Raw genomic sequence first — 14199 nt, forward strand, 5'->3', positions numbered from 1 at the left:
AATGGTGTTAAAGAGCTTACCTCATGCTAAGCTTCTTAAGAACGGACCAGGTGGTCAGCAGAAAAAGTTCTAAAACTAGAAAGGAAGAGGCATCAAAGTCTTAAAATTTGTATGCAAACGTAAAAACTAACCTCCAAGCCAAAATGACATTCTCTGTCAGAAGTAACAAATACAAAAGTCTTAAGTTTAGTGTACACGCGGCTAAGATATTGTTAGTTATTACATGTCATTCAGAGAATATTTTTGTGTGTGCTTTTTCCCTAAAAAAGACATATTAAATTGCTTTTCTCTCCTCAAGTCTTTTTTTTTAGTATATATATATATATATATAAATGTGAAATACAAGATGTCCCGTAAGTTTGTTCATTCAGACTACACACTCTAGGGGTCCTTCCCACTTGCATTGTACATGGCAGTTTTGTTTGAGGGGAGTCTGAGTCTGAAGAGGCTTGAGCAGTTGGGCTGCTTGGTGGGCTGCAAGGTTCTGGCATAGGGCGAGTACCAGTCCCTCTCAAACACATCCTTGAGTTGCTTAATGATGCTTGTGTTGTTTCTCACGTCTGCCTGGTTGATAACAAGGCCTGTGCCAGCATTCTGGGTGAAATCATTCCCCACCCAGTCAAAATTTCCTGCAAAAGACAAAGGAAATGATGGTGAAGAGTTAATATTCCACGGGGAATATTCTCCGTTTAAAGAAATGGAGAGCAGATTCTACTAAAAAACAAAAACAAACAAACAAAAAACACCCGGGAATAGTGACAGGGAGACAGAATTGTGTTGACAGCTCACAAAAAAATCCAAGAAGGCTTACATATGGCATATTAATATTTGCATATTATTTTGGCATTTTCTTCAGCTTTGCTCAACTTGAAACTTGAAACAGGAAATTTGATGTTCTTTTTTTGGTAAATGTTATTTCTTATTGACATTCACAAGGTACACTACATACAACAACATTTAAAATATATAGGAATACACTTAAACATCCTGTGAACATTTATTACCTTCTCAAAGAGACACATCTAATCCATATGTACAAAAGAGAGACGCTAATTACAATGTTCAGAAGCTTTCACATCAAAGAAAAAGTTGAGGCCAGAGAAGGAGCACCAGTTTTTAACCAAACACACAAAACACTCCTTGGCTGGGCTGTGAGTCAGTTCCCAGTCCCAGAATCAGGCTTCTCAGCCCAGGAATCAGGGAGGTTGCTGCGACAGCAGGTGCCCCAGAGTGACAGTTGGTGTAGGTGGTGTATTAGCTTACTAAGTCTGCTGTAACAAAGTAGAACAGACCTGGAGGCTAAATGTCCACACTTCTGGAGGCTGAGAGTTCAAGGTCAACATGTTGGCGGGTTGGTTCCTTCTGAAGGCTGTGAAAGCAGGGTCTGTTCCAGGCCTCTCTCCTTGGCTTGTAGATGGGCATCTCCTCCCTCTGTCTCCTTACATCATCTCCCTTCTGCACATATGTCTGTGTCCAAATTTTCCTCTTGCATAAGGACACCAGTCAAACTGGATGAGAAACCACCCTAATGAACCTCACCTTAACTTGATATTCTCTGTAAGGACCATGTCTCCAAATAAAGTCATATTCTGAGGTACTGGGGTTAGAGGGTCAACAGACTAATCTTGAAAGAAGCTGAAAGTAGCTGAAAGTGAAAGTGACTCGATCGTGTCCGACTCTTTGTGACCCCATGGACTGCAGCACACCAGGCTTCCCTGTCTTTCACTATCTCCCAGACTTTGCTCAAATTCATGTCCGTTGAATCGCTGATGCTGTCTAACCATCTCATCCTCTGCTGCCCCCCGTCTCCTGTTGCCCTCAATCTTTGCCAGCATCAGGGTCTATTCCAGTGAGTCAGCTCTTCGCATCAGGTGGCTAAAGTATTAGAACTTCAGCTTTATTATCAGTCCTTCCAATGAATATTCAGGGTTGGTTTTCTTTAGCATCAACTGATTTGAACTCCTTGTAGTCCAAGGGACTCTGAAGAGTCTTCTCTAGTACCACAGTTTGAATGCTCAAACAGGTGAATAAATTTGCCCAACTTCACATAGTTAAATGGTCTATCCAGGTCTGCTAGACTCCATAAGCTATCTTCAATACCATAAACAAAGCATCATTCTCACCAATAAAAATTTAGCCATGTCAAGACTGACAGAGTTATTTCATAAATTACCACTGTCCTCTTTGGTTCAGAGCTGATTCCATAAGTGAACTGAAGGCTTTTAAATACACAGGTTGACTTTCCATTTCCTCAGTAGCTTCTCAGGCATCTTGCAGGAGCATTGGTTAAAAGATGCTGAGATCATGGTCCCTGGGTGTCCTTGACCTAAGGCCCTGCAGTCCTCTGTGGGAGAAGCTTCTGGGAGAAGGGACACCCATAGAGAGAGTCAATATCTGTTCCTCTATAGCTCTCATTCTTTGGCCCCTCCCCTACTCCCTGGAGCTCCTTCACATATCAACTCCCTTTTCTGAATGGCACTGCCTGGAATACTGGAAGGTGATTCCTTCCTCCTTCATTTGACTCCTTAAATATATTCCTCTGAATCAAATATTATCAGCATGGAGAAGGAACTCCTCTCTCTCTCTTAATATCTCAACCCACCCCACACAAACACTACAATGATGCTGTCAATAGCTTCATGATAAACATAACTTTCGGGGCTTCCTTAGTAGTCCAGTAGTTAAGAATCTGCCTTGCAATGCAAGGGACACTGGTTTGATCACTGGTCCAGAAAGATCCCACATGCCATGGGGCAACTAAGCCTGTGGGCTACAGCTACTGAGTTCTGTTGCAGTAATTACCAATGCCCACATGCCCTAGAGTCCATGCTCCACAACAAGAAAAGCCACCGCAATGAGAAGCTCACGTACCACAGTTAGAGGTTAGCCCCCACTCTCCACAACTAGACAAAGCCCATGCGTAGCAATGAAGACCCAGCACAGCCAAAAACAAATAAATAAATGGATACTTTTTTTAAAAAGACATAGAAGTGAAAGTGAAGTTGCTCAGTCGTGTCTGACTCTTTGCGACCCCATGGATTGTAGCCAACGGAATTTTCCAGGCAAGAGTACTGGAGTGGCTTGCCATTTCCTTCTCCGAAGACATAACTCTGACTGAATTTTATTGCTATAAATGAGCAAGCTGCTTGCCGAATGGTTTGTAAGACTGTGTTAGAGTCTTCACAGAGACTCCTTTTGCTGTTGGTGTGTTTTGGACCAGGTGCTCTCAGACCATGCTCAGGGGCTTAAGTTTCGTGCAAATGCTCAGGGCCAGGTGAACATAGGCCTCAACCTCTAAGCATAGGATCGGTAGCTACTCTAGGCTGAGAGTTATTCTGGAACCCGTTGGTAGATGGCACCGTCTAGTCATTCTATAAACGAGACTCTAGCATTCTTGCACACTTTTCAAGGACTTCTTGAGAAGACACTAAAATCTCATCTTACGACTAAGTGCCAGGCATTAGACCAAGGGCAATAATTTGTTATCTCATAACATTATCTCATTTGATATTCACTGCAGTCCTTCGAGGTGACAGTATTAACTTCACTGTATTGATGAGGAAATTAAGACACAGAAAAGTTTAGTAATCTATCTAAGGTGGAAGTGAAAAAATTCCACAGATGAGGTTCAAAAGCCAAGTCTGACTCCACAGCCCACACTTAACTTGTTTCATGTCACCTCTGATTTGAAAGGTATACTTGCTTTGTGCTAACTGTGCTCTTCACTCTAGACTTCGTCAGCTCCCAGAGTTTGTGCATCAGGTCATACTGAGATCTCTGCTCCATTCATTTGCAAATCTCACTGTCTGAAAGAAATAGGCATATGCTTTGGGGGCAACGTGGAGGGGGGAAAGATGATGGGAGAGAAGTGACAAGACTTTGAAGTCTCATTCTGCAAAATTCACCTTTTTTCCTTTAATACAAAGCATGGAGCCAAGATTCTGCATCTTTATTGATTCTCAGAAGTTTTAATTAGTCTGTTCTCAGGAATCACAGCCTTAAAGGTCTATGGGGCATTCCTACACTAAGTGATTGTTTTCCTCCTTTTCATTTCCTGATGGCTGGGTTAAATCTCAAAATCATGTACATGCTTCAGTAATTTTTCAGTTTGGAAGCAGTTTTAACCAGCTCTTTTTGAGACTGCCATTTCAGTTTCTAGAATGCATATTGAGGCCCCAAATGCCAAGAGAGTTGGAGAACTACCAACTCTAAGGAATAGAGTTGTAATTCCCTCAGGAACTACCCTCAGGAATACCCTGTGAGGGTATTCCTCACTACCCTCAGGAATACCCTATGAGGGTGCAAATGAACTCACAGGATATAATATGTAAATAATCAAACCATCTTTCAAACAACTTTGCCAAGCTTGACTCAGATATACTCTGGAGCATTTAAAGTAGAGATATGATACTGTCTGGGGAGTCTTCTGTAAGTCTTCAGAACATTTAATGGAACTATAATTCCATGCAAGGTCTAGTGTGGATTTTTCTTTATTCAGCATTCTCAGCAGGTATCTGAGTGACTTCTAAGAGATTTTCAGAATATGCTGATAATTATTTAAATTATCAATGAATTTTCCCTCTTTATGCTCTTTAAGTATTTTTGTATTAGAATTATGCTTCATTCTAGGGAATTAAAGTTTTACTAAGATGCTATGTGTCAGGTACTCATTTAAAAGTATATTATAATAAAGAACCCCCAAAATACACCCACATAAATAGAGTCAATTGATGATGATGAAGGAGCAAAGGCAATACAATAGAGCAAAAACAGTGTTTTCAACGAATGATAATAGAAGAACTGGACAGCCACATGTAAAAAAAAAAGTTTAGACACAGATCTTATACCCTTCACAAAACGTAACTCAAAATGTGATCATACCTAAATGTAAAATGGACAATTATAAAACTCCTAGAAGGTAACGTGTGTGTGTATGTTTGTCGTTCAGTCGTGTCCGACTCTTTGTGACCCCATGGACTACAGCCTGCCAGGCTCCTCTGTCCATGGGATTCTCCAGGCAAGAATACTGGAGTGGGTTGCCATTCCCTTCTCCAGAGAAGGTAACATACAATGGAATATTATTCAGCAGTAAAAAGAAATGAGTTATCAAGCCATGAAATGACATGGAAGCACCTTAAATGCATATCACTAAGTGAAAGAAGCCAATTGTAAAAGGCTATACACTATATGATTGCAACTATATATTTTGAAAAAGACAACACTATGAAGATAGTTAAAAAAAATCAGTGGTTGCCAGGATGGGGTAGAAATGAATATGTGGAGCACATAGGATTTTAGGGCAATGAAACTACTCTATATAATACTATAATGGCAGATACATGTCTTTATAATTTGTTGAAACCCACAGCATGTACAACACAAAGAGAGAACCTTAATGTAAATGATGAACATTGGGTGATAATGATGTGTCAATGTAAGTTCATCAGTTGTGACAAATGCACCACTCTGGTGAGGGATGTTGGCAATGTGGGACACTCTGCACATGTAGGATGGGGGGTATATAGGAAATCTCTGTGCCTTCTGCACAATTTTGCTGTGAATCTAAAATTCAAACAAAAACCAGAGTCTATTTTAAAAATACATTACAGGGAAACAAGGGAGAGAGTCAGGAATCAGTCTTTGCTAAGAATCTGGTAGACAGAGCGGTGACAGTGCGGGGAGCTTTTCATATATTATCTCATTCAATCCTCATACCACCACCAAAGGGTGGGTGTTATTATCCCCCTTATTTAAAGATAAGGAAATAGGCTTTGCAGAGACTCAGAGAGATTGTGTGACTCTATCATCTTCTATCTTGTGTCAGGGCTTGAAATCAGAGAGTTATCTGACTCCAATACACTTAATTCATTATAAAGAGTATTTGGATATAAGCACATGTCACTGCTGAGTGTGCATACAACAATTTACTTTAAGTAAACTCTGCAGGTAAAATATTCAGATTTGAGTCCTTATATCCCACTGTGCCCGAAACTTAATCCATCCCTGTGTTTCCTGTTTCCCAATATTGAACCAGAGGTTCCCACTTTGGACTCAACACATTTGAGTTTGCTTTTGTCACTTGTTTAAAAAGAAGATCATTTCATTCTGTTCTCCATGCACTGATGAACATGAAAAAATCTAAATTATCACACCTTGTGTCACTGAGAGGGACAACATGAATAAAACAATGTTCTCATATTCTAGAACTGGAATGATATACATTTGTTAAAGCTTCAATGCTCTATTCTACTAATAAGACACACAACTACTCAAAATGGGAAAAGACAGATCATCTCTACACTGACATAGGAGGTAGTGTCTCCAGGGGCTGACGACAGTAACTTCTGAAGGGTTACAGCGGGTACGGGGTCTGGATGCCCGGCATTTGAAACTTAGCTCTAAAATCTTCCCCCTTACATCTGTATGTTTAATTCATTTCATATTTTATGGCCCAATTTCCTTATTTCTAAACTGTAGGTGATTAAAGCTGCCTTCCCTATTGACAATGTTGCTAAGAGAATCAAATAAAGTAAGGTGCTTTACAAAGTTAAAAGGCATATTTTCTACTTACTCACTGAGTTTGGAAAAAATTATGCAAATTTCATATTCCTTCATTCCACACCTGTGTTTTTCTTTTCTGCTTTGACTCTGCTACTTCATTTGGACATTGTAACAACCATCCAGCTATTTTGTGATCTATGCCCCTTCGTTTTATAGATAATAACTTCCACCCTGCCTGTGACAGAACGAGTAAAAAGATTACCCTGGACCCATACACACCATGGGGAAGTTGAATAGATTTGATCCCTTAGTAAATAATAAACCAATAACATATTGTTCTGTGTCTGGAGCTTTATTACCTTCATAATAATAGCTAACATGGATCAGGTATCATCTATGTGTTAGGTGCTTTAATTGTGCAAGGTGCTTTGTACATATTATCTTAATTAAACATCATCTTATGAGGCAGAAACTAGTCAACCCCCTTTTACAGATGAGAGAACTGAGGTTTTAGGGAGCTTAAGTAAGTTGTCTAAAGTCAGTTATTTAAAAAACAGCAGGTGTAGAATTATTGCACAGACAGTGTTCATTTGGACATCAAATTTCAATGGTCTGCTTCCCCATTACTCATGACAGACTGGCTGTGGCCCGATGGGTAGGAAATGAGCTCTGGGCTTGTTCTAGTGCCAGGACTGGCCTTTGATGAACCATCCAATTCCCTGCCTATAGGGCTTCCCTGGTAGTTCAGCTGGTAAAAAATCCGCCTGCAATACAGGAGACCCCGGTTCATTTTCTGGGTTGGGAAGATCCCCTGAAGAAGGGCATGGCAACCTACTCCAGTATTCTTGCCTGGAGAATTCCATGGACAGAGGAGCCTGGTGGACTACAGTCCATGGGGTCACAATGAGTTGGACACAACTGAGTGACTAAGCACAAAATAAGACAAATGGACCATGGAATTTCTGCAAAACACTTGTGAAAAGACATCCTGTATAGTCTCCTGGTCTATGAACCAAGTCACAGATGAGACATTTGGTTGAAGAGCTGTTTGCCCTCATTCTCCTGTTTCCTGACCTTGGGACCCCCCATTCACTGGCAGGGGCTTCCTAACCATGGGGTACAGCAGAGTGCAGCTGGGTTACCACTAACCTGCATGATCCCCCGAGGAACCTCACAGCCCTGACACCTACCAATATAAGCTGCACCATCCGTCACCATATACTTGTTGCGATTTAATCTAGGGAAGGTGTGATTCCTTTGTTCTTTTGTAATGCAAGCATTCTCTCTTTCCAGATCGAAGAATTTCTGTAAGACAATAAATAAATAAATAAATAAACCAGGTGAATATAGAGAACATTTTTGGTTTTGTTCAAACACAAAAAGGTTTCTTATCCAAGGATCAGCAATAGACCTCATATTGAGTTATTAAAACCACAATCTTGTTATTTCATATGGCTGAAGCTATTTTTGGTCTCAAATCCATATAGGCAACAAGAGAGAAAATGAACATGCTCATCCAGATCTATAATTAACACTTTTAAGCTATAAAATGAACATAAAATTCATTCTTTTAACAGGGGGAAGGCCAGAAGTTGTTTAATTCTTATCATCTTATTCATCAGGGTGCACTGACATTTTAACTATGCCTCAGGGTGCTTTCTGTCAAGCATGCCAATGAACTGATTTCCTACATGGTGCATATATTATAAGAAGCAGCAGGCCCATGTCAATGACTAGCTGAATTGACTGGGGATTTCCAAAGGTCAGGAAAAGGTTTTGCCAAAAGAACAAACAGTTTCCATCTAAACACCTATATCTACAAGCTCTTTTAATAAGCAAATAAAAAAAAACTCACAACTTCAAACCATGAGTCCTGAATTTCAATTCTAATGCAGCAATCCAAAAGCAGCACTCTAGTTCAGCTGGAATGGGGATGGGGGTGCTAAGAGAGGTGAGTGACATCAGGAGTGGCTTCAGGAATCTGCTGAAATGGGCAAGTGCTCAGATGAGGCTTAAACTGTGACTGAGTTCACTGAAGACACCATTAAGGTTAGGACCTCAGGCCTCCTCCACATTGAAAAACGTTGAACATTTTCAAAACTGCATGGAATCTTTCCAGAATGTCTTACAGTTGTAGAATGTCTACAGTTGTGGAATCATGTGTGTTTGAAGGAGAGAAGAGGCAGAGAGAAAAAATGAGATGATACCTAAAAATGGAGATATCATTATAGTTTTAGAACTGTAAGTGTTCAAATTTGGTTTGGGGAAATAATGAGAGCTGGTTTTTCCCATTTTTCGCCTGGCAAATCTCATGGACAGAAGACCCTGGTGGGCTACAATCCATGGGGGTCACGAAGAGTTGGACATGGGCTGAGCATGAACACATACATACAGGTTGAGAAAGAAGTGATAAACTAAGTGATCTCTAAGGTCCCTTCCAGCCCTGAAAATTCTATTTTTTTTTTTTTGGTAGAGCCCTTGAGCTCAATGGTACGCAGGCCTAAATCTACCACCTAAGAATTTTCTTTTTTTTTTTTTTTTTTTTTAGAATTTTCTATTGCACATTCCAGAGGAAGGTTCTCCTACTGCCATATGACCATGATTATAGGCAATGTAGCCTGGATCACCTTATTTCCTCAGTTCCTATCTTCTGCAAAATCTGTTTCAGATTTGATGAGTTCACATATAGACTTGGTGGGCTCTTCAGATGGACTTAACAACCTCTGAATGCTCTTATGTCATGGTTTTACACTTGTGTGATCACACAAAACTGATTAACAGCCAGCACTCATTCTGCTTGGATATTCTATCACAATACCTGTCTGTACAATGGGCTCTTTCCTTCTGAGGAAGATATTACTATAGGATCAAGATCAATTTGAGAAAGAATAAATTATGCATCCTAATTTAAGTCAGTGATGGCATCACAGCTTGAGGCTTTACTGAGAGCCGATTTCCTCCAGAGAGTTGACAATGACTCAAAAGAGGGAAAACAGATTTATCTGGGGGACTAAGAAGACAGCAGAGAGCATCTTGTATTCACTGACATATTTTTAGACGTCTAATATGCTGCAGGTGACAGTAAAGACATTTCAAAAGTGACTTGTTAATTTATTTAAAAAACCCTCATTTTACTAGGAAATCTTGGTGAGTGCTATCTCTTTCCATGAGCCTCCTCATGGACACAAACTCACAAAGCCTGGGGTGAGGGTGCCTATTCCTCTAAGGATGGAGATGACCAGGCTATCTGCTTTATCAGTGCTCCTAGGCTCCTGAACACATGCTATGTGCAAGATCCCAACTTTCACTTTTCTTAGAAAAGCTCTTCATCCATCTGTGGTCTTGGCATTGGGGCCATAAGATTCTTTCTTATCTAGGCTTATCTTGATGCTTAGAAATGCATGGCCTGGCTTATACAGAGATTGAAGTCTCTGTTTTAAAAAATGTCCAGCAGGAAACTATTAATGTTTGCTTTATTCAAGTACTGTGACCATGAGTGTTCAAAAAGATGAAGCTGAGTAAATACTATAGAGGTTAAAAATGATGGATTCTACTTTCCTTGCAATTTCTTGTAAGTCTTAAATAAGAACCCTTAACATTTCATGCCAGAGATTTCAACTGACAGTGCCTCAGTGGCAGGTGTGCTATGGGGTCAGGAAAGGGGGTTGGTCAGGAAACTGAGTTGTTCTGAGAGGAAGTCGAGAGAGGACATAGGAGCAAATGCATCATGTGCCATAGGCCCCAGGTACTGTCCTGCCTCTGCTTGTATTAGCTTTGTCTTATTTTCTATATTCTGATGCTTTGACATCTGGGGCCTTGCTGAGCATGGAGGGACTGTCTGTCCTTCAGAGAATGAAGGCTAAAGGGATTTCACCTCCTCTAGGCCTAATTCATGGAGAAGACAATGGCACTCCACTCCAGTACTCTTGCCTGGAAAATCCCATGGACGGAGGAGCCTGGTAGACGGCAGTCCATGGGGTCGAAAAGTCGGACACGAATGAGCGACTTCACTTTCACTTTTCACTTTCGTGCATTGGAGAAGGAAATGGCAACCCACTCCAGTGTTCTTGCCTGGAGAATCCCAGGGACGGCGGAGCCTGGTGGGCTGCTGTCTATGGGGTCTCACAGAGTCGGACACGACTGAAGCGACTTAGCAGTAGCAGCAGCAGCGGGCCTAATTCATAGGGCTTCCCTTGTGGCTCAGCTGGTGAAGAATCCGCCTACAATGTGGGTGACCTGGGTTCAAGCCCTGGGTTGGGAAGATCCTCTGGAGAAGGGAAAGGCTACCCCCTCCAATATTCTGACCTGGAGAATTCCATGGACTATACAGTCCATGGGGTCACGAAGAGTCAGACACAACTGAGCAACTTTCTCTTTAAGGGCCTCCTGTGCACTCCTCCAACATTTCTCTTCCTCTGACTGGCCTTGGGGTATTGAGGCTCAAGGCAATCTTGGAAGTTATGTGTCAAAGTTGATGGTGGAGCCTGTGTCATCTGGGTCCCTGAATGCTTCATGGTGCAAAACTTTATCACTTAGAAGAGGTCTCAGTGTACACTTCTTGAATGTGCGCAGTGGAGGTTGGGGAAAGCTGAGATCTAAAGGATTAGTGGGCATGAATCAGCGAAAGCATGGAGAAGAGTGTTGTAGGAGAGGAAAGAGTGTGTACAAAGGCCCTGAGGGGAGGATGAGGATGCTACATGTGTGGACCAGAGGAGAGTCAGAGATGAGCTAGAGAGCTAGCACATTTAGAGTTGTATGAATCCTCAACCCTGCCTCTCTCACAGGATGCAGAGATGGATCAGCACATGGCCCAAGGAACCTGGAACAAGGACAGGATCCCAGGCTGGGGGAGTCTGTGCTGGTGCATGTTCCAAGGCTCTGCTGGTCACTGTCTTACAAATAAGAATAGTAGATGAAGGAGGAAGTTCAAACAAAATGGAGAGGATGTAACTAAAAGTGTGGATAAAGAGGGCTAGGCTGGTACCAGGAAACTTGGGTTCTAGTCTCCTTTTTTTGGTGGGAGATATGATTATCTTGAAACACTACTCAACCTACTTTTTGAGGTATTTTTCACTCTCAAAGACTGTTGTCCTAGTTACGATTGGAAGTGCATGTGTATGTGTGTGCTTATAGCTTTCACAGCTGTATGAAGGAAATAAGACTTTAATACCTTAGTCAATACAATACTTACAACTTTCAAACTGCAGTTGGCTATTTCAGTGCAAATAGCTTTAAGAGATGAAATAAAGTTAAATGTGAGGGGGTCAGTTTCCTTCCAGAAGCTTATAAGGAGTCGAACTTTGACGCTCCGCAGAACTAATGCTTCTCTGATTTTCCCGTCCAAGTCTGGCCAGTAAGTCCTATAGAAATAATATCCATACATATAAAATAAAGAAAATTAGTCAGTTTAGGGGAAAAAAATTACTAGACTGCAGAGAACACTGACATTAACTTGATCATTATGTGATCATTTATATTATAGATTAAATCAGCCTCTAATTTATAAGTCCTGTGGAAATAATATCCATAAAGATAAAATAAAAGAAAATTAGTTAGTTTGGAGAAAGAAATTTATTAGACTACAGAGAACATTGATATTAACTTGATCACTATGTGATCATTTATATTATAGATTAAATCAGCCTCTAATCTATAATATAAGTACTGTAGAAATAATATCCATACAGATAAAGAAAATCAGTTTCTTTGGGGAAAGAAATTTACTAGACTACAGAGAGCATTGATATTAATTGGATCATTACTTGATCATTTATATTATAGATTAGATCAGCCTCTAATCTGTAATATAAATAACCTTGTATGGTATGTTGATAAAATGCTGGCCTCCTGGGTTAGAACATTGAGAAACAGTGCTTTAGGCAGGTACAATCCTACCTAAAATGAGGTTTCCTACAGGGCCTCAGGTTGTGTGGGCTGAGGGCACAGACATACTGACCACTACCACATACCACCTTCACTATACCTGCAACTTTACTTGGGCCTTGGTTCAACTGTGCAAGAAGAATCAACTTTCCAAAAGAATTCTAGTTAGAATCCTTGAGTACTCTGACATCTTCAAATGCTTCTTAAACTCCTCTTCTTTGATAAGTTCCCCCCAAATGAGATTTTGCTCTGGTTATCCAAGCTTCCCATACTCTTATTTCCAAACTGTCTTCATCTCTCCTTGCCAAGCCCCTCCAGTACTCTGGGACCCTTCATCAGGTAAACAGTTTCCCCTATAGGTTTAGCCTTTTCCCTGAATTCTTAACTTTTTACTTCAACTAAATCTGGACTCTTTCCTAGGCCACAGTTTCTCCTAAAGTCCTGCTGTATATTTCCCACCACAACCTGTCCACTTGATTTAGGAGCCAGACACTGCACCCCCTAGCACACACAGTGTTTCTTTTGGAACTGTAACTTAGTTCTCATGTTAAAAACCAAAAACAGTAAGCTTTCCCATGTTAAAGACAAATCTCAAATTGCTCTCTCTTTAATCCTGTAATTTGTAGACCTTCTGTTTATTCATACAATCTTTGCCTAATTCTAGGCCAATTCATTGTTTGGACTAATGATATATTATTCAAAACCTTGGCCTGTGAGTTGCATAATAATTTTACCTCCAAAGGTCTCCTCTTTATATCTGACCCCAGCCTCCTGCCCTCCAAGTTCTTTCACTCTTATTTGTACCTGCCCTTTCACCTGTGTGGGCTTCTCTGGTGGCTTAGATGCTAAAGAATCTGCCTGCAATGCAGGAGACCTGGGTTCGATCCCTGGGTCAAGAAAATCTCCTGGAAAAAGGAAACGGCAACTCACTTCAGCATTCTTGCTTGGGAAATCCCATGGACAGAAAAGCTTGGTGGGCTACAGTCCATGGGGTCACAAAGAGCCGGACATGACTGAGAAACTAACATGTTCACTTTTCACCTGTGTGGGCCCCAGATCCAAGATCCCTCTACTTTTTCCTGATGCATCAGCTCCTCCTGGTCTCCTTTCCCTGACAAGCCTAGTTTCAGTTCTGATCACCTGGACAGTTGCCCCTCTCCCTTCCTTTGTCTCTTTGCAGAGTCTAAATCCTAGATCAGTGCCATTATTCCTTTGGTGTATTTCTATAGTCATAAAGCTGAGGACTACTGGAAAAAGTCATCTCAACCTTCAGGGTTCTCAATACCATCTGCCAACTTCTATCCTTGAATTGGGTTAGTTCCACCTCCTGTATCTTTTGTAATTATTCTGTTACTCCACCCTGGAGAAACTTGTTCTTTCCTTCATTCACAAAACTGGGGGTCTTGGTCATGGTTCTCCTCAACTTTCTACCCTGATGGCACACACATCCTTATCCCCTTCCCTCTAATTCAGAGGATAAGGCATCCTCCCCCTTCTCCCTTAGCTGTTCTCTTGGCCCTCTGCAGCTGCATTTGATTAGTCATTCCTTCCTGAGAATAGCTTCAACTTCTCCCTGGAGCCTTCCCTGGTGGCTCAGATGGTAAAGATTCTGCCTGCAATGCAGAAGACTTAGGTTCGATCCCTGGATAGGGAAGATCCCCCTGAGAGGGAATGGCAACCCGCTCCAGTATTCTTGCCTGGAAAATTCAAGCAACTCTGTCCACAGAGTCTCAAAGAATGGGATGCTTGACTTTCCCTATTTTTCTTCTCTGCCTTCTTCATTCACAAAAAAAATGCAAATCTTTCCCATTGAGA

At 41.2% G+C, this 14199-nt stretch overlaps 1 protein-coding gene across 1 annotated transcript in view; it reads right to left on the reverse strand.

Annotated features, from left to right (window-relative positions):
- Positions 1-381: 381 nt before the first annotated feature.
- The window catches only part of PLD5 (phospholipase D family member 5), a 380049-nt gene continuing 366231 nt past the window's right edge, over positions 382-14199 (reverse strand). The window contains exons 8-10 of the mRNA XM_081495441.1: positions 11693-11861; positions 7692-7806; positions 382-629 (exon numbers count right to left, since the gene is read on the reverse strand). Coding sequence (XP_081351567.1) covers positions 382-629; positions 7692-7806; positions 11693-11861 — 532 coding nt within the window. The remainder of the gene's footprint in view (positions 630-7691; positions 7807-11692; positions 11862-14199) is intronic.

This window comes from Giraffa tippelskirchi, chromosome 5 (assembly GCF_054371585.1).
Source record: "Giraffa tippelskirchi isolate mGirTip1 chromosome 5, T2T-mGirTip1v1.2.pri, whole genome shotgun sequence".
In the NCBI taxonomy this organism is placed as follows: Eukaryota; Metazoa; Chordata; class Mammalia; order Artiodactyla; family Giraffidae; genus Giraffa; species Giraffa tippelskirchi.